We start from the raw sequence: 20,610 nt of genomic DNA on the forward strand, positions 1-20,610 counted from the left end.
TTTGCATTGTCTTTGTATGATTGCAAAACAATTTCATGGTGGGTGGGATACAAAATGCCTTTATTTTAGAATATATACCATTTATTGGAACATATAAACACACACACACACAAATGCACAAGATATGACAGTTTTGCACAGAAGGTAGGCCATGGCTGGCCCTCCCATTGTAAGAAGAGTAAAATCTTCACGCAGAGAAATAAACAGTCCATCTGTTCTCAACCAAAGTCTTTCCCACTTCTTCCTTTGGCTTTTCTTTAACTCATCACACAGCATTAATTCCAAGCTTTAGCATAGGCTAATGCAATATAACAGTTTCACCAAAACATTGAAACACACGCAATTAAAATGTGCAATAAAAGCCAGCCCGTTGCAACAGCGCAAGGGTTTAGAACAGCAATTAAAACAATTAAAGCAGGAGGATTTATGTTGGGAGATCAGGGGGATGCTTGTCTGAACAGGTGCATCTTCAAGAGCAGATGGGATGTCAGTAATGTATTTTCAGCCGGGAGAGCTTAAAGAGCCTGTTTAAAAAGATGTAAAAGGCTAGGACAGTCACAGGATCAAGTGTTTCCTTAGCGGATGTATAGTTCTGGGTTTTTCCTAGCATGCTGCCCTTACGGTGGAATGAAGTCAGCCTTTCCAAAAGGGGCCTTGAGTCTTCCTTGAGACGACATTCTTTATTTTATATCCTGCCTTTCTCACAGTGCAGAACCCAAGGCGGTTTGCGGTATAAATTAAAACGAATACAGCTAAAGGCACATCATACATATTTTAAAAGCAATAAAATAAGTAACTCTCTGAACAATAATAACCATTGGAGCAGCACCCAGGTAAGGCCTAACAATGAGGGCCTGACTCTACCAGGCCTCAGGTATTGGCCTGATCAGAGCCAGAGTAAAATTATCTTTTTACAGATGGTCACTGATAAGTCTTGGACAGAAAACATACCTTGCCTGCCGTCTTAGCATTTATTAAACCACAAACCTCACATATTGGACTGATCAAAGCAGGCATTAGCCTGAGAGCATAGGAGCCAACTCCTAGGGGCCGAGGGGTTTTCATCCCCCCTAATATATTTGAGGGGGCCAGCGCCTCCCCAAAGTTGATGGGCGTTGCTATTCAAATAGTGTGTGTGCACTGCATCATGTGATTGATTATGTGGGGTGGAGCTTACCTGGCCCCCTCCCCCAATATTTTATTCAGCTTGGCACCCCTGCCTTAGAGTAATATACAGTCTACAGGATAGACATTAAGTGCTACTTGAGAATGTGGGCCCAGACCTCCAGGCTCGGGATAAGGTGGGGCGGAGGACGGTTTTGAACTGGCTCCAAGCAGCCCCTGTTTCATCAGATATTACACTGGCGGGAGCTCTATATTTTTGGGAGCGCTAATCCAATGCTGGCTGGTGAGACATAGGAAGAGAATTGTGTAGCAAGCAGCTCTTCCCGGGGTTTTATATAGGAATAGAAAAAGGCTCCCAAAATCCTTCCATGCGTGTTGGAAGTTATTTGCCTTTACAAGGGCATTGGAAGCCATTGGTTTGCCTAGTCCAGCATTGCCAACACTGACTGGCAATGGCTAGGGTTTCTGGCCCAGAGTTTTTCCTAGCCCTAGCTCTGGAGATGCCAGAGATTTTATTTGATTTTTTGATTTTTTTTTGAGATGCCAGAGATTGAACCTGGGCTCTTCAGCACACAAATCAGATGCTCTACCAACTGAGCTGTCCACTTTCCATTCACACTTCCTCCAACAAGTTCAAAACAACGTGCAGTCGTACCTTGGAAGTTGAATGGAATGTGTTCTGGAAGTCCGTCCAACTTCCAAAACGTTCAGAAACCAAAGCGTGGCTTCTGATTGGCTGCAGGAAACTCCTGCAGCCAATTGGAAGCTGCGGAAGCCCCGTCGGACGTTCGGGTTGCAAAGAACATTCGCAAATTGGAACACTCACTTCCTGGTTTGCAGCGCTCAGGAGCCAAAACGTCTGAGTACCAAAGCGTTCGGGAGCCACGGTATGACTGTACTTGGTTGTCTTCCCCAGCTCCCTCTCTTCTCAAGAACCCTGAAAGGTAGGTGAGGTGGACTCTGACTCCCAATAAGTCATTTGATGAGTTTCATGGCCGAGGGGGGGAAATTTGAGCTTGGGTTTCCATGGCTGCAGTCCAGCAATCTTAACTGTTATACCACACTGGTGGTCTCCAACAAACCTTCTTTACACTGGGGCAAAAAAAAGGTTTGTTAGAGCTTGTATTTTGCCTTGCAGATGGGACACTGAGAGAAGCATTCAGAGATATGACACTCTTAAACAGGCTTCCTCAACCTCGGCCCTCCAAATGTTTTGAGACTACAGTTCCCATCATCCCTGACCACTGGTCCTGCTAGCTAGGGATCACGGGAGTTGTAGGCCAAAAACATCTGGAGGGCCGAGTTTGAGGAAGCCTGCTCTTAAAGATGGGAGATCATTGGGGTGGAGAGACATGGTGCGATCTGATTTTTCTATCCCTCCCTGCATTGGGTTTTTGATACAAATCGTAATTGCATTTTAGGCACACTAGGTAGCGCCTTTGCCGTTTTAGTGGCGCGATCCACCTGAACGCAGTCACTACTCTTCCCCCCCCCCTTTTTTTTTTTGCCACTGCCAGCCTGGTAGTGGAGCTCAAATCGTGCCTTTCGGCTTGCAACTGATCATCAGCTGCTGCTGCAGTGGGAAAACTGTTGAAGCAACGCTTTTCCCCTCTCTCCCCAATGCCAAAAATATAGCCCTTGTGTAACACTTCGGGCATTAAATGGAACAGGCATCTCTTGAGGCTGCTGGTGTTTTGGATACCAGCTCCTCCTCGCCTCCAGCTCCTTCCCAGCCTGTTTTTGCCGAAAGCCGACGGGCAAGGGAGAGAAGGGGGCCTGCCGCAGTTGCCATGCAACCGCCAGAGGATTTTCCGCAGCTGCTTCTTGGCCCAGGAGATGGTCCCTGGCTATTGTCTGTTTCCAGGTGGAATGAGAAATCCCTTGTGGTGGGAAGACTCAAGCAGCCTAACCCCAGAAAAGGCCAAGAACGGCCTCAGCAGTTTGCTGGGAAATGCACCGTGAATCTCTTGTGTCTCCCCCAAAGGTTGCAAGATTCTCAGGGCAGGTCCCCTCTTGCTTATGTGACTTTGCCAGGCAGGAGTGGGGAGCCTCAGGCCCGGGGGGCAGATGTCGCCCTCCAGGCCTCTCTGTCAGGCCCTGGTAACTCTCCCCCAAGCCACACCCCTCGCTGGCGCTTTTTTCACAACCAGAGTGCTTATTAAGCCTGGCGGGAATGCAGCCTGGTAACGCTGATAAGGCCTCTTGCACATTCGCAAAGCTAAGCAGGGTCCGGTATGGTTTCAAAGTAGATGGGGGACCGTGTGTTGAGATCCCTGCGTTGCTGGGGGTTGGACTTGATGACCCTTGGGGTCCGTTCCAACTCTACAATTCTGTGATTCTTTTTAAAAAATACAATTTTTATTAAGTTTCCAGAATTTCACAAAAAAATCAGATCATGTAATTACATCTTCGTTCATAGATAGACTTCCCACCCATACCTCTGCAGTGTTTTTGTTCAAACCCTTTTCTACTGCATTGTATTTCAAGCTCTTTATCAAAAAACAAGTCCCTCTAATACAATTATTTTGTCATTTTTGTTCCCCTGCTTTTATCTCAAATCATGCCTGTGATTTCATTTGACTACAATATTTTTTCTAATAGTCCACAAATGGCCTCCACTCTTCTCTAGAAAGTTCATCATTTTGATCAATTAATTTTGTTGTTAGCTTTGCCATTTCTGCTCCGCCCACTTTTGCTTCTGCCCCCCCCACTGCTATGTCATTCCCTCCCCCAAAGGCTGTCCATCACTGCTTTGCTGCCTGTGATTTAGCAACTTGTTTCTAGCCACACCCTCTTTTCCCAGGCCACACCCCTTTCTCACATTTGGTTCATACCCTCCTTGAGAGTTTTTGCCTGGCTGGAATGTGTTGTTGAACTCTGAGCATTTCTCTTGCTTGCCTGGATAGAGGATAGGGAGGCCTATGTTGTTCTGCTGTGCAAAGCTAAAACATAAGCTCATTGTTCTGCCCAGTTTTTGACTTGGGCCCTGCCTGCCAGTGGCATGTGGCGGGAGGTTGCCCAGAAAGGAATGGCAGTCGCTACAGAACACAAGTAGGGGGAACAGAATGCTGGACTACATGTGTCAGTCGCCTGATCCAGCAGATCTCTTCTTATTTTCTTAATGCAGTCCTCGACCAGGGGGGCGAAAAAGCATGCATGTCAACTTTATATACTGTCTTCCAATCCGTAATGTGCAAGTTGGAAGCACGTCGATACTGACAACAATAAAACAGCAGTATGAAAATCCCCCAATTAATCCGCAGTAACATATAGAACAGGGGTCAGCAAACTTTTTCAGCAGGGGGCCGGTCCACTGTCCCTCAGACCTTGTGGGGGGCCAGACTTATATTTTGGAGGGGGTGGGAGAACAAATTCCTATGCTCCACAAATAACGCAGAGATGCATTTTAAATAAAAGGACACATTCTACTCATGTGAAAACACCAGGCAGGCCCCACAAATAACCCAGAGATGCATTTTAAATAAAAACACACATTCTACTCATGTGAAAAAACCAGGCAGACCCCACAAATAACCCAGAGGTGCATTTTAAATAAAAACACACATTCTACTCATGTAAAAACATGCTGATTCCCAGACCGTCCGCGGGCCGGATTTAGAAGGCGATTGGGCTGGATCCGGCCCCCGGGCCTTAGTTTGCCTACCCATGGTATAGAACAACGCAACACACTGTTCATAACTGGCAAGGACAGATCAGTGTCGAAAGCCGTCCGTTAATCACCTCTGCAACTTATTTCTTTGGAACCATGCGATGAAAAGTATTCCTAAGCAGGCAAAGAGACACAAGTTTCGAGATAATTAAACAGCAGCAATCCCTTTTCCGTTTCACCAAATATGGCGGCCAGCTTCTTCCTCCTTAGTCTAAGCATTGCCCTTGTGGAAACCAGCAGCGGGGAGGAGGATGGGGACAGAACTAGAATGAGTTGGCTCAGCCCTGTCGTTGGCTCTGGCGCCATCTTACTGTTGGGCTCCCTGCTTTCTGCTTCTGAATATCAGATGTGGGAAACTGCAGGAGTAGAGAATATTGTGCTTCAGTCCTGCTTTCAGGCTTCCCAAGGGCCTCTGGCTGGCCACTGCGGGAACAGGACGCTGGACTAAATGGGCCATTGGCTTAATCCAGCTCTTCATATGTTCAGCCTGGCCATTGGGGGGTGGATGGGATTTGGAGCCCATCAAATCACAGTGCCGTTTTGAGCAACTTTGCTGTACTGTTGCTCCCCGCCTCCCCTCTTTTCCGTACCTCCTCTTGATCCGGTGTGTATTTTCCTTTAACAAGTGCCGCCGGGCATCAGGAACCTTGGCAAGAGGAGAGAGTTTTATGTAGCGGCAGCCAGCCTGAGACTCTTTGATGGCATCGGAACTGCCCATAGCGAAACAAGGGAGGTCAGACACCCCATCGAGCCCAGCCTTGCAACCCCTGTGACAGCCGTACCCTGGAGGCGGGTTGAGGAGAGAGGGGACACGGGTTCATTTTGAGCGTGTTGTAGAAGAGAAATCGCCTCTGGTGGGCGCGAGGAAGGAAGCGGGAGACCGTGTTCCGCATCGTGCCTGCGACTCTGGTGAAGTTATTCTGCATAACTCAACAGGCACTGCGAACATCCTGCCAACTGGGACCCTCTGCCTGCAGCTGTAATTTGTTGATGCTTGTGTTAAAAGGGAAGAGAGGAGAGGGAGGGAGAGAGAAGCTCTTAGCGACATCAAAATGGCCCATTAATCAACCCTGGCCTCCCTTTGTTTTTATTATGATTCCTTCAGCTTGAGCAGAGAAGCAAAGAGCGTCTGCAGCAGAGGAGCCTGGCAGGTTTTTGTCCTCCTAAAGGACAGGAACTGAGATGGGGAGGGGGGGTTAAGGGGCCTTGCGGCATGCGTGTCTTGGAAGCAGAAAGGGGGGAGCAAGAGCTGTGATGAGTCACCCGCGCAAGAGACCCTGAAGCCTATCATTTTTGTGTGCGCGCACACACACACCAGCAATTTAAGATTGGCTGGCTAAGATTGGAAGTCTGAGGATCCTGGCGTTTTGTCTTTGTCTCAGGTTTCTAGTCCTCACTGTTGCGGTGCAAAAACATACAACCTAAGAGGTTTCTTCAGGGCAAGACTTCCACCATTTCAAACAGAACTACCTAAGGAGAGCTTTTTCAAACAGCCTAATAGTTTCTTGTCGCATTGCAGGGAGAAAGGTGGGATGGAATTATTATTATTATTATTATTATAATTATTAATTAATTAATTAATTAATACTATATCATTTATTGGACTTATTAGTCACATTTTAAACAAAATATAAACTCAGAGCGACTTGAAACATAGAATAGGTGTTATCTATTGGGTGGTATCAAACTTCTGCCCAGCCCAGCATAGATCCATTGAAGTTCATGGACCTAAGTGAATTATGCCTATTAATTCCAGTGAGTCAACTTTGGGGGGGGGGTGCAAGGCAAACTCCAGAATTCCCCACCCCACCCCAAAAGGAAGGCTCTCATTTAGTTTGTTTGAAATTCAGATTTGTACTCTCACTGTATACAAGTTGTATAAGTGACAATAAAGTATTTCAATTTCAATTTTCAATTTCAATTTGTCTATATCTGCCCATGCCGCCCCCCAAAAAGTCTGATTTAAAACATTTTTTAAAAAAAAAACAACAACCATCAGGCAGGTTGGGGGGGGGTGTTTGCTTTTTTGTAAATTAACCTTGAACAAAACCGGCAAATCTTCTTTTCCTTCCTTCCTTCCTTCCTTCCTTCGACAGGTGGCCGGCCTGACCCTCCTGGCTGTTGGCATTTACAGCGCCAAGAACGCAACTGCAGTTGCTGGCCGGTACATTGAGGCCCGCCTGGGCAAGCCGTCATTGGTGAGGGAAACCTCTCGTTTCACCATCCTGGAAGCTCTCAAGCATCCCATTAAGGTAATCCCTTCTAACGTACTGCACAACTCCTCTCATGAGGGGCTAGAATAGCCAGGTGGATTCAGCGACATCATAATCAAACACATTTGTACTTAACTTATTTGTGGCATTTATATTCCACCTTTTCCCCCCAAAGAGTTTGTCGAGTTCGTGGCCATGCCCTGCCACTACAGTTACAGACAAGAATGCGCCTGAATACCACTTGCTGGAGCCCTCAGGAGGGGAGAATGAACTTGTCCGTGTGGTCCTGCTTGCAGGTTTTCCCCCACACAGTTGGTTGTCCAAGATGCTAGACTACTGGCTTGATCCAGCAGGACTGTTATGTTCTCAGTTTTCAAGCCCAGGGAGATTCTGAATTTATAAACAGAAGGGATTTTACGGGCTGAAACCAATGCACCTGTTATTTAGTTCAAAATATGCATGGAGACTTCACTCTGGATTTGTGTAGGTTTACTCCGTAGCCTTTCTTCTCCTGAAGATGTCCCTCAAGACAGCAGGTACATACCGTATTTTTTGCTCCACAAGACACACTTTTTTCCTCCTAAAAGGTAAGCTGAAATGTCCGTGCGTCTTATGGAGCGAATGTGTGGTCGATCACTGGCTCCCTCTCTGTCCCTGCCACCTTGCCCAGGCCTCCATTGCTGAATGTTCTGCAGACAGAGGCTGTTTGTTTCCCTGGCAACATGTGACTGGCTGATTAGATTATCTGTGTGGAAACTGTAGAAACGGCTCCCTTTCCTTTCCTAAAGAAGCTGCAGAACTGTGAGTTGAACCCCATAAAAACAGGATTGTTTCCCTTTGCAAAGTAAGCTCAATAACTTAGAGCTAATCCTCAAAAAACCAGGGCTTTTCCCCTTTGCAAAAGAAGCTGCACAACTTTGAGCTGAAAAAAACTTTGAGCAAAAACTTTGAGCAAAAAAACAGGGCTTTCCTCCTCTAAAACCTAGGTGCATCTTATGGAGTGAAAAATATGGTACCTCCTTCTGGCAACTCCTGCAGCCAAGCTGGTGCCAAATGTATTGCTCTGTTTCCCTTTGGTCCACATCAACAAGGCCAAGAACGGGGTCTTGTTGTTTGGGCAGCCCAGGACCTCCATACACAGCACTCCACGTTTGCGCCCCAGAAAGGTCATTTTGGTGCTGCTAATGCTGCAAAAACAACATGGGAGGCAGCAGCTACAAGTTACCGGTCATTACAGCCGCAGCAGGTGCTGTGATCCTCAAGCGGCTTGACTTCACCCTCGGAGACTCAACATAGAATCATAGAACTGTAGAATTGGAAGGGATCCTTAGGATCATCTAGTCCAGGCATAGGCAAACTCCAGCCCTCTAGATGTCTGGGACTACAATTCCCATCATCCCTGACCACTGGTCCTGTTAGCTAGGGATGATGGGAGTTGTAGTCCCTAACATCTGGAGGGCAGGAGTTTGCCTATGCCTGATCTAGTCCAAACCCCTGCCATGCAGGAATAGGCAGCTGTCCCATTTGGGGATTGAACCTGCAACCTTGGCATTATCAGCATTCTCTCTGGAGACAGACAGATGCCAAAAACAACATATATGGAAATTAGTCCTGTCCTGCCACAAATACCTTTCGGTATTCATATCGCCTATAGATATGTTGACAATAAAAACTGAAGGGGGAGGAGCTTAAGATACCATTTACCTGATTGCCACCTAGTGGCCGGAAGGTGAAATGTTATAAACTGAAGGGGGAGGAGCTTAAGATACCATTTACGTGATTGCCACCTAGTGGCCAAAAGGTGAAATGTTATAAACTGAAGGGGGAGGAGCTTAAGATACCGTTTACGAGATTGCCACCTAGTGACCAAAAGGTGAAGTGTTTCGGGGGGGGCGGAGTTGGAACTGAGCATGCTGCATAACAGAAACTTAAGAAATTAAAAGCGGGTATTGGTGTAGCCTGCATGCGTTACAAAATTCACGGGGCAAATAAGATGTATTCTACCGCCATTGTCGGAGGTAGTGTGACTCCGAAGACCAGTTGCTGGTGCAAACGGCCAACCAGATGCCCCGTTTGGAAGCCTGCGAGCAGCAGCAACTGTCCCCACCTGCAGTGACCAGTAGCTGGTATTCAGAAGCATCTTGCCTCTGGCAGTGGCGGTAGAGCAAAACTATCATAGCTCATGGCCACTGGCAGCCTTCCGTCCCATGAATTTGGCTAATCCTCTTTTAAAGCCATCTTGGTTTGGGGCAGTGTGTCCCCACTGGTGGGAAATAGGCTTCTCCCATGCCCTTTGTCCATCACCCATCACAACAGGTAACCTGACTGCCTTCACTTTCTTTCCTAGCTTAGCAAGCGGCTCACCAGCAAAGCCCAGGATGCCCTCGAAGGAGTCATTCTCAGTGTGAGTAAAAAATAATAATAATTAAATTAAAAAAGACTATTTGTATAAAGAAGGGATGGCTAACCTGTGGTTCTCCAGACATTCCTGGGCTACAGCTCCCATAAGCCTCAGCTAACACATCCAATTGCTGGGGATGGATTAGGTGGGCCGTTGGCCTGATCCAACAGGGATGCTTTTGTGTTACATTTTTTGGTCCCTGCCCAGAGCGGTGTGATGGGGAAGAGGTGCCAAATTCCAATAGTACCTCGGTTTTGGCCGAATTCGAGCCACATCTGCCAAAGGGCCATTGGGAGTGCGCACTAAAGGCTTAAATTTTCCTGTGCCTGCCATCAGCTAATTCGCCAAATGGTGCGAATTTCCCCCAATGTGCCGCAGAATGAAGGTTTCCCCACCCCAGTAAGTTCTCAGCCAGGACGAGATTTGAACCTCGGCTTTCCGCTTCAACTGTGCCAACTTCTGAAAGAGGAGTTGGTCGTCTCCTTCTGCTCCCCTTGAAGATTGCAAAAGCAGCTTCCTCGGGGTCAAAAAAGCGTTTCCCAGCTTTGTTCATTGCCAAGACTGTTGGAGAGAAACGTCGCTCGAGAGGGGTTGAGTGAGTCTTTACTCCGAGCCAAGAATCCACATGTGGGGAACCTTTGCTCACCTCCGCACAGCAGCCAGTGAAAAAAATCCCTGAGTCAGCATTCGCAAGCTTTTTTTCCTCCTATGCCAGCACCTTAATGGGCTAATAATTTCTGCCTGGGTGCCGCTTGTTGTGGATAATTGTGGGAATAACACCACAGTACGACGACTCTCTTTTCCTAGCAAAAAAGCATGCTAGTCAAAGTTGAGGCTGCTCTTTGCTCTCACTAAAGATAAAGGTAAAGGGACCTCTGACCGTTAGGTCCATTCGTGACCGACTCTGGGGTTGCGGCGCTCATCTCGCTTTATTGGCCGAGGGAGCCGGCGTACAGCTTCTGGGTCATGTGGCCAGCATGACTAAGCCGCTTCTGGCGAACCAGAGCAGCGCACAGAAACGCCGTTTACCTTCCCGCCGTAGCGGTACCTATTTATCTACTTGCACTTTGACGTGCTTTCGAACGGAAAGGTTGGCAGGAGCAGGGACCGAGCAACGGGAGCTCACCCCGTCGCAGGGATTTGAACCGCAGACCTTCTAATCGGCAAGTCCTAGGCTCTGTGGTTTAACCCACAGTGCCACCTTCGTCCCCTTGCTCTCACTAAAGGTAAAGGTACCCCTTTACCAGGTACGGGCCAGTCGTGACCGACTCTGGGGTTGTGCGCCCATCTCACTTAAGAGGCCGGGAGCCAGCGCTGTCCGAAGACACTTCCGGGTCACGTGGCCAGCATGACGAAGCTGCTCTGGCGAGCCTGCACCAGCGCAGCACACGGAAACGCCGTTTACCTTCCCGCTATGAAGCGGTACCTATTTATCTACTTGCACTTAAGGGTGCTTTCAAACTGCTAGGTGGGCAGGAGCTGGGACCGAACGACTGGAGCTCACCCCACCGCGGGGATTCGAACCGCCGACCATACAATCGGCAAGTCCTAGGCGCTGAGGTTTTACCCACAGCGCCACCCGCATCTCCTTGCTCTCACTAATGGCACCTTATTCAGGAATTTTGCCATTCCTCCAAAAAGAGCTGTTTGTCTACGCTTAAAAGCAAGGGTGGGGCACTGGGTCGGGCTGTTATCTCCCCCACTGCTTGTGAGCCACTTTTGGCAGAAGGCCATCAGGTGTCTGACCGGATTGTATGGATCACTTTGCTATAGGGCTTCTCAACTGATTGTTGAGTCTCGCAGAGCACTTTGCAAGAAGCTCCACAGGATCCGACCACAGTCAGCTGACTGCACAGGGGCTTGGCGAGACCCTCCAGTCATCTGTTTTGTCAGAATTTGCACAGGGTTTGTGCCTACAACCCCCGTTCTGGCTGATCTGGTGTCAGGTGTAGCGGGGCAGGCAGCCTGCAGTTTGGTCAAAACGACCTTGCGGGCCAAATACGGACTGATTGAGCCTGCCATCTGGCGGTTCCCCACCCCTGGCTAAAAGAGCCTTGGGCGTTCCTTTTGCCAAAAAGCTCCAAGGATGCTTTGCGGGAGCATCACACACAGGAGCCCTCTCCTGCCACACATCAGCGTACACCTGGGCTGTTCAAACCACCCACAAGCAAGCCTGCGCATTCACAGGAGCGAGTAAATGTAAACGAGGCCATAGGCAAGAGCATGTCATCTGTTCCCAGCATGCACTGGGAGCTGCTCATCCCACACGCTAGCAAGCAGCGAAATGAAAGCACATTCATTTATTTTTTATTTCTTAAAAACCGTGTGCCCCTCGATTGTAAAGAAAACTGCAAGGTTGTTTACGGAAAGAACAAAACGATGCAGTTGCTGGGGAAAACAACTATTTAAAACTTTTTTTTTCCAAAGTTAAAAACAGTTATAAACTACACACAGATCAAAACACGTGTCACCCTAACGTTTTTGCGCAGTATGGTGGTGACACCTGCCTGGTATCAGTAGGCAGGGAGTTCTAAAGCAAAGATGCTGATGCTCTGAAAGAATGATTTCTTACAAATGCGGTGTCATGCAGCTGCAATAACAGCGCCAGATCCACAGATCAAAATGGTCGAGTGGGCAGATATGGGGGAAAGCACTCTCACAGGTCCCAAGTTGCTCAGGGCTTTACCTATTAATGGTAGCAGCTTGGTAGCAACGAGTATTCTGTGTGGGTCTCTGAGCACAGCTATTCCATGCCGACCAGGTCTCACTCCTGCCGGCAGTCGTGCTGCAACATTCTGCACAAGCGGCAGCTTGCGAGTCAAGCACAAGGGAAGCCCCACGCTGCTTCTGGCATGCATCACAAGAACACACGCATGAGCAAGCACCAAAGATGGTTTCCTCCATGCCCTGATTGCAGCCCAGAGGCATCGTGACGGAAACAGGATACTGGGCTGGCTGGAAGTTTGGTCTGAGTCCGAGGGCTCGTGCGTGGGTAGAGTCCCTGACCCACCTGCTGTTTATTCCGTGTCTTGTTAGTTCAAGCTTGCCCTTTTTTCCTTTTTTTTTTTTTTTTTGCAGCCAAAGCTGGAGGAGCGAGTGAGAGACATTGCCATTGCGACACGGAACACGCGGAACAACAAAAGCTTGTACAGGAACATCCTCATGTACGGCCCCCCTGGGACGGGGAAGACTCTCTTTGCCAAGGTAGCCCCATTGGCATCATCGCGATGTGATCACTGCCAGCAGTTCAATTGACAGCCTCTCGGGTCACCACTCATGAAGGCAGGGGAGAGCTCTTCGCATCAGGGCACACTTATAAATTCTGCTCTGGTCGGCATCAGACCGGAGGGTTGGGGCCCTCTGGTCGGCTTAAAGTTGAGGGTCGGGGGCTTAAGGCTAGTCCTAGTCACTGAGCCTTTGATAGGACCACCTGAGTATGTTTCTGTGATCTTTATTCATGAGGGCTAGGATGCTTTTTAATTTTTTTGTAAATGATACTTTTGGAATTTGGGGTTTTGCAATAGATTCTACAGAGCTGTGTAAACACCATAGGGCGAATGTTTATTATTATTAATACTATTATTTATTAAATTCGTATACTGCCCTATACCTGCAGGTCTCAGGGTGGTTTGCAAGACAAGATCACAATATAAAAACACAGACTACATAATCAAAATAAAAACAAAAACAGTCCAATAACTCCCCCCGCCCCAACACATTTTTAAAGGGCATTGGGTGTCAATGTTTATCATTGCTTGATTGTCTTTCTCGCTCCTCTAGTTGCTGAGCCTTTGATGGAGCCCCTGAGTATGTTTCTGTGTTGTTTAGAAATGAGGACTAGGAACCTGCTTTTTTAAAGTATTTTTTAAAAAAATTCTTGGGAAGATAGTTTGCGTACAAGATTCTACAGTTATGTAAATAAAAAGGTAAAGGACCCCTGACAGTTAATTTCAGTCGTGAACGACTCTGGGGTTGCAGCGCTCATCTTGCTCTATAGGCTGAGAGAGCCGGCATTTGTCCACAGACATTTTTTCTGGGTCATGTGGCCAGCATGACTAAGCCGCTTCTGGCGAAACCAGAGCAGCTCACGGAAACGCCATTTACCTTCCCACCAGAGTGGTACCTATTTATCTACTTGCACTTTGACGTGCTTTCAAACTGCTAGGTTGACAGGAGCAGGGACCGAGCAACGGGAGCTCACCCCATCGCAGGGATTCGAACCACCAACCTTCCGATTGGCAAGCCCTAGGCTCAGTGGTTTAGACCACAGCACCACCCGCGTCCCTTTATGTAAATACCACAGGGCAAATGTTGATTGTTATTTGATTTCTCCCCCCCCTTCCCCCCCTCCAGAAATTAGCCATGCATTCTGGCATGGATTACGCCATCATGACTGGTGGTGACGTCGCCCCCATGGGGCGGGAAGGAGTTACTGCCATGCACAAGGTCTTTGACTGGGCAAATACAAGCCGGAGAGGGTAAGTTTGGATCTGTTTCCCACGACTTTCTTGGATCGAGAGTTACACACACACACACACACACACACACACACGATGTCACTTTCCTCTCAGTACACAATCTGTTGCAGTTTTCAGTTGCTTCATTTAATCTCGGTGTGGTCTGGGCGGCTTCCAACAGAATATTAAAAACACAATAAAACATCAAACATTAAAAATCACCAAGCAGTGATTGCAGAACTGTTCATGGGCCAGATCCGGAGGGCAATTGGGCCTGATTCGGCCCGCGGGCCTTAGTTTGCCGACCCCTGCCTTATACCGAGTCAGACCAATGTTCCATTTAGCTTGGTTCTGTCTACACTGACTGGCAGCAACTGTCCAGGGTTTCAGGCAGAGACTCTCTCCCAGCCCCACCTGGAGATACCATTCGGGATTGAACCCGGACTCTTCTGCGCACGCAGCGGATGCACTGCCCCTGAGCCATGGCGCTTCCCCGAAACTTAAAGCCTACTGTGCAGAGGTTAAGCTGACCTTCTTGGCCCCGCCCACTTTTGCCTCTGGCCCCGCCTGCTGCTCGCATGAAAGAGATTCTACATTCCTGCTGTTGTGGTGCCCAGCATGTTCTCTACAATACAGTGGTACCTCGGGTTACGTATGCTTCAGGTTACAGACTCCACTAGCCCAGAAATAGTGCTTCAGGTTAAGAACTTTGCTTCAGGATGAGAACAGAAATTGTGCTCCGACGGCGCGGCAGCAGCAGGAGGCCCCATTAGCTAAAGTGGTGCTTCAGGTTAAGAACAGTTTCAGGTTAAGAACAGACCTCCAGAACAAATTAAGTACTTAACCCGAGGTACCACTGTAAAGGGAAAGCAAATACCTTCCGCAGTGATGGTGCTGTTTGGCTTTTCGTCTCTCCTCTCCTGCACCTCCAAGCGTCTCCCAGAGACCCATTAAAACCGAATAAGAGGAACCGGGGGTCCGGCGCTGTGTGCCTATGCCGTCCTATTTTGTGGGGGGTGCCGAAGGAGGGAGGTTCGGGGATGGCGCTGAGCGTGGCTAATTGATGATGTATGTGTCCCTTGATTGGCTCCGACAGACATTCGCTCCCTTTGTCCAAACTGATACGCAGCCACATTCATCACCAGAATGTTTCTATTTTCCACCTTTTTCTTTCCTTAAAAAGAAAGGGGGGGAGAGACAGAGAATGGAAAGCCACCCATGAAATGAAATATTTAGAGCACGGCAAAACAAACTTCCTTTTGCAGAGGGTTTTTCGTGGCCCACCTTTTTGCGGGGGGAAACGGCAAGAAGAGCTGAAACGCTGCATGTGTTTAAAAATGCATTGGCGGTCCATGTTAAATTATTCACCGGCCGGGGGGGAGAGAGAGAGAAAGCCAGCAGAATTGCAGATCCCAGAATGTGACAAAGCAGCCTCTCATAGCTCCCTGAGTGACTTCTGAAACCCTCCTCCCCTTTGGTACTTTACAAGCCAAACCCTAGAGCTATGGTGTGTTTTCATGCTATTCCATCCTTAAGGAGTCTTTTTAAAAATAAAAAAAGCATTGTGGTTTGTATGCCAGGGAGCATAGTAACACAGAAAAACATATCCATGGTTTTATCAGTCTAGTTCACACCTGGCCATTGGACATGCTGGCTGATGGGAGGAGTTTGTTTTGGACTACAACTCCCATCATCCATGCCTATCGGCTGCGCTGGCAGATGCTGACGAGAGGAGCTGTTGCTACTGTTGTAGTCGCTTTATTTATTTATTTGAATTGTTTGCGTGCATTGTTGCCGCTGCTGCCGCTGCTGTTGTTATTTAATCTCAAAAGCTGTTGACAACCCAGTTTAAAGCACCAAGTTAAAAAATTGCACAATATCAGAACGAAACCTTAACAGACGAAGCTTGCGTATATAATGTGTCTTTAAAGCAGCATAACGGACAAGAAAGCAAAATTCTCTCTTAAACCATATCATGGATAAAAATCGAAGGCTTTCATGCAGTCCTCAGAGCTGACCCATGGAAATTAGCGAACCTAAGTTACTCATGTGTGTGTTAAATTTTAACGGGCCTACTCTGAGTAGGACTGACTAACGTAGGTCACAACCCAAAAGCAATAGATGCCACAAAACGTACTCTGAGCAGATGCGTTGAAATGAATGAACTTGTCTAACTTAGGTCCTCTGGTGGGCACACTCCAAGGAAGTCTTGGTTAGGCACAATCCCATATTTGTTATTTTTTTACACCGAAGCGTCTTGGGTGAACTTTGGATTGGTGATGGCCCAACTCTGCAAGGATGGTGGGCCCATTTGCTTGACCCACTGCTCCTACCAGGCTCACCCAGGTTTTTCATTTTTTTTTTAACAGCCTCTTGTTGTTTGTGGACGAAGCTGATGCGTTCCTGCGGAAGAGGTCGACGGCAAGTACTTCACACTCCCTTCTCTCTCTCTTGCGTGTTGTACGCATGCTATCGTTTAGTTGTTACGGAGTATTTATAAACTGCTTTTCATTGAATGTTTCGCAAATGTAGGGTGGGGAACCACGAAATAAAATAATTAAAATATGGCTATACAGAAAACACACACACATTTAGTTAGTTTCGTTATTCCCTGCTTGGGATTCTGGAATATTCCGTGAAAAGCAGGTTATAAATACTTGATAATAGCAAACTGAAGGAGTATGTGTTTTCCGTATTTTTTTATTTTAATGCATGATTAATTTAATTGTGATTTCTCCTCCTTGCAGGAAAAAATCAGCGAAGACCTACGAGCCACGTTGAATGCCTTCCTGCACAGGACGGGGCAGCACAGCAACAAGTAAGATTAAGGGGAAACATAAGAGCCATCTTCCAATGTCTGAAGGTGTGTCATGCAGGAGATGAAACAGACTCTTTGTGTTGTGCCAACATTTGTCCTACATTTGTCCTAGATCCATAGACTTGCAAGGTCGCCTTACCTTCCATATACAGTGGTACCTCGGGTTACATACGCTTCAGGTTACATATGCTTCAGGTTACAGACTCCACTAACCCAGAAATAGTGCTTCAGGTTAAGAACTTTGCTTCAGGATGAGAACAGAAATCGGGCCGCGGCGGCACAGCAGCAGCAGGAGGCCCCATTAGCTAAAGTGGCGCTTCAGGTTAAGAACAGTTTCAGGTTAAGAACGGACCTCCGGAACAAATTAAGTACTTAACCCGAGGTACCACTGTATAGCTCCGCCCACTTTTGCCTCTGGCTCCGCCCATGTGGCCCCTGGAAGGTTGTCAAGAATGGAATCTGGCCCTCAGGCTGAACAAAGTTTCCCCCATACCATAGACATATGCATTACTCTTGGATTTTGAGCCTTCTCTGGGCATAGCCAACCCATTTTGTTTTAAAATAAATAAATGATGAAATGGGATATTATCTCAGCATTGCTTTCCACTGCAGAATTCCTTATTGCCCGCAGGCCTGTCTAATTATACATTTGGCTTCACTCTAGTTATCCTGTTTTGATGGTTCTACTCTCCCCCCCCCCCAAAAAAAAAGCAAATTTGATTGGTGCATATCTTCATTCAGGGAATAGTTCTGGGTTCCCTCTTAAAAAAACAATGTTCTGCAGAGCCTGTAAGGAATTGACTCCAGTCACTCAACGCCACAGTAACGTATGCGAATCCACCAATAATGAGCCCCCCGGGAGACAGTTAACTGGCAATTCTGCCTTCTGTCAGGAAAATCTGTGCTTTTAAGTAGCCAATTTTACGCTTCTAGCAAACCCTTCAGGAATGCCGAGTCCTGGACGTTCAGAGTTACTGTTTCCAAGAGCAACTGGTTGGGTCCAAGATGGCTGCCCTCTCATCCTCTTCCAAAATGCCTGCTAGTTCTCCTATTCAAAGTGCCCCCAGAAGCGCAAACGGGAGACGCCTCTCACTCAAGCTTTTTTATGCTTCTGAAGTTTGGTTAAGGTAAAAAGGTAGGACGGTTAAGTCAGAGGCAGCTATGGGGTTGCGGCGCTCACTCGCTTTTAGGCCAAGGGAGCCAGCGTTTGTCCGCAGACAGCTTTCCGGGTCATGTGGCCAGCATGACTAAACCATTTCTGGCACAATGGGACACCGTGATGGAAACCAGAGCATGCGGAAATGCCATTAACCTTCCCGCCACAGTGGTACCTATTTATCTACTTGCACTGGTGTGCTTTCAAACTGCTAGATTGGCAGATTTGGTTAAACCACCACTTGACCCCTGTAATTCTTGTTTTTGTTTTGCTCTGTGCATTTTTACTTTCGTTTGAGAAGTGAATGTGAGGTGGTCTGGGGAAATATGAATTTTAAACGTGATAGAGAGATTCGGTCAGAAAAATAGTAGTGTAAGAAGCTGTGTCAGACAGGCTTGTGTACACACCATGTATTTAAAGCACATGACATTCCCCACCCCCAAGGATCCTGGGAACTGTAGTTCGTTAAGAGTGCTAGGAATTGTAGCTCTGTGAGGCATAAACTACAATTCCCAGGATTCTTTGGGGTTGGGAGTCATGTGCTTTAAATGTACGGTTGTATACGCCTCCCTAGTCAGACATGGCCCATCTAGCTCAGTATTGTTCTTTCCTCTCAGATGTTGTTGGACTCCAACTCCCATCAGCCCCAGCCAGCATGGCCAACAGTCAAGGATGATGGGAATTGTAGTCTAGTGACATCTAGAGTTGGAGAAAGCCAGTCTATGTTGATAGACAGCATCTTCCTAGAGTTTGTGGTCAGGGTCTTCCTCAGCCCTGCGTGGGGATTTGAACCCCGATCCACGGCCCTCCTGGTACCTGCTGTTGAAACCAGCCACTCTGAGGTTCTTCATTTCAGGGCCTGCGCTAGGAGTGTGCTAAATGTGAAGCGAAACAGCTCCAAGACAGTCTAAATAGTTTTCTTGCTCTTATACTTTGCCTTAGGCTTGGAAACATTAATTAATAATACTACAGATTCTGCTTATTTTGGTTAGGAGGGGAAAGGGAGGACGTTTCCAGTTTGTACCAAATGTGCACATCCCTAATAAACTCTTTCTTTATTGGCCGCTGTGTAAGCCAAGCTATATTTGTGTCCATCTTGCCACGGATTAAATGGAACAAAATTTACAGTAAATCAGTATAATGCAGTTTATACACCTTATAATACGCCTTGTAAAATAAGGTATCACTATAAAAAGGCAGAAGAGAAGATTTTTGTCGGGTTAAAGCCATTGAAATGAAAGGAGGAGAAATAAAAACTCAACAGAGCTGCCTTTGAACTGTAATAATGCTTCTTGCTTGCCGTGTGTGTGTGTGTGTGTGTGTGTGTGTGTGTGTTCTCTTCCACTCCAAGTAGATCCCTTGAAGCTAATGCATACGACTAACATAGAAATATTAATTTTGTCTGCTTTGAGTAGAACTTAGCTGGATGCAGCACTAAGATTTCTGCACGAGTTGTGCATCGGGAAGGGTCAAGTCCATGGCTCCACCAACTTTTGGCTCTGCCCTTGCCCAGCCCTGTTATGTGGCCCCCACAATGTTGCCTAGAGGGGAATGTGGACCTCGGGTTGGGGGGGGAAAGTTCCCTACCCCTGAAGTAAATAAATACCTTCTGGGGTTTATTGTCATTATCGGAAATATTCTGTTAAATATTGTGCATGTTAAAAGGATTTTATTTAAATACTGTATTTTTCCGTGTACAAGACAATGCCCCCCCATTTTTTTTAGTCAAAAATTGGGGGTCGTCTTATATGCAGATTTATACAGTAAGTCTTGGGTGAGCTGGCAGCTCCTGAGTCACTTGAGTGCCAGAACAACTTTTTTTTGGCAATTTTCAAAAGAAAGAAAAAGCGATTTTGGGCGATTTCCTCCAAAAGCTGAACAACTTTAAAATACTGATTTCTTAATTTTGGGGTCCCCAAAGTAGGGGTCACCATATATGTGGGGTAATGTTATACACAGAAAAATACGGTAACGGGTAAGAAATTACCCCCTTTTTGTCATTGTTGTCTGGGAAAGCATTTAGGGCTCCGGGTCATTGTATCTGTCCCTCTGGGATCTCATCAGGGCTGCATAGCCGCAAGCCAGGAATGGGGCAATCTAGAAAATTAGCCAGTTTCCGAATGAATGTGGAGATGGTGGCTCCCCCACCCCACCCCACCCCGGCGTTTTCTCCCCCGCTGACCCCAGGGGGGGCCATCTCTGAACAGATGGCGAGAGTGTCGCTGCCAGTGCCCATTAGGAAAACAGGCTGATTCAAATCATAATGCGCCATTAAATCAGGGCTTATTGTCAGTCGGCAAGAGAGAGGGCCGGAGGGGGTTGCGGGCAGAAGAGAGGCGGCAGGCGCTGGCTGTGAAGCAAAAGGATGCTTAAAGCAGTGCGTGAAGTTTTGGGAAGGAGCTGGGAGAGTTTTGAGAGAAGTAAAGGAGGCAAGGGGCAGAAGAGGGTATGCCTTAGTCTGCGGTGCTAAACACACAAGTCCTGGGAAGTGAGACCCATGGGATATAAAATAATGAGTAGATAGGCGTAGGATTGTTGCTTTTAAGCTTCACCAGCATATACTCATTCTGTGTGTGTGTGCGTGTGTGCGCGCGCGCACGTGCACTTTTTTGGGGGGGGGACCACTTTGAGGGGGTTTTTTTACCTGATACGTATCCAGAGGTACCACTGTATGTGACTATATAAATTCTTTTTAAATGCGATTCAACATATATCAAAATATATCATTCTATAGACCAACATGTCATATAAACGAAACATATTACAGTGG

The 20,610-nt window shown here is 47.3% G+C and overlaps 1 protein-coding gene across 1 annotated transcript in view; it reads left to right on the forward strand.

The window, feature by feature from the left end:
• LOC309346818 (ATPase family AAA domain-containing protein 3) overlaps positions 1–20,610 on the forward strand; it is a 40,798-nt gene that overhangs the window by 9,159 nt on the left and 11,029 nt on the right. The window contains exons 8-13 of the mRNA XM_081871037.1: positions 6,892–7,047; positions 9,356–9,412; positions 12,488–12,613; positions 13,763–13,887; positions 16,236–16,287; positions 16,614–16,684. Of these exons, the coding sequence (XP_081727163.1) occupies positions 6,892–7,047; positions 9,356–9,412; positions 12,488–12,613; positions 13,763–13,887; positions 16,236–16,287; positions 16,614–16,684 (587 nt within the window). The remainder of the gene's footprint in view (positions 1–6,891; positions 7,048–9,355; positions 9,413–12,487; positions 12,614–13,762; positions 13,888–16,235; positions 16,288–16,613; positions 16,685–20,610) is intronic.

The sequence above is a fragment of the Podarcis erhardii genome (genome assembly GCF_964252035.2).
Source record: "Podarcis erhardii genome assembly, chromosome: 7".
Classification (NCBI taxonomy): domain Eukaryota; kingdom Metazoa; phylum Chordata; class Lepidosauria; order Squamata; family Lacertidae; genus Podarcis; species Podarcis erhardii.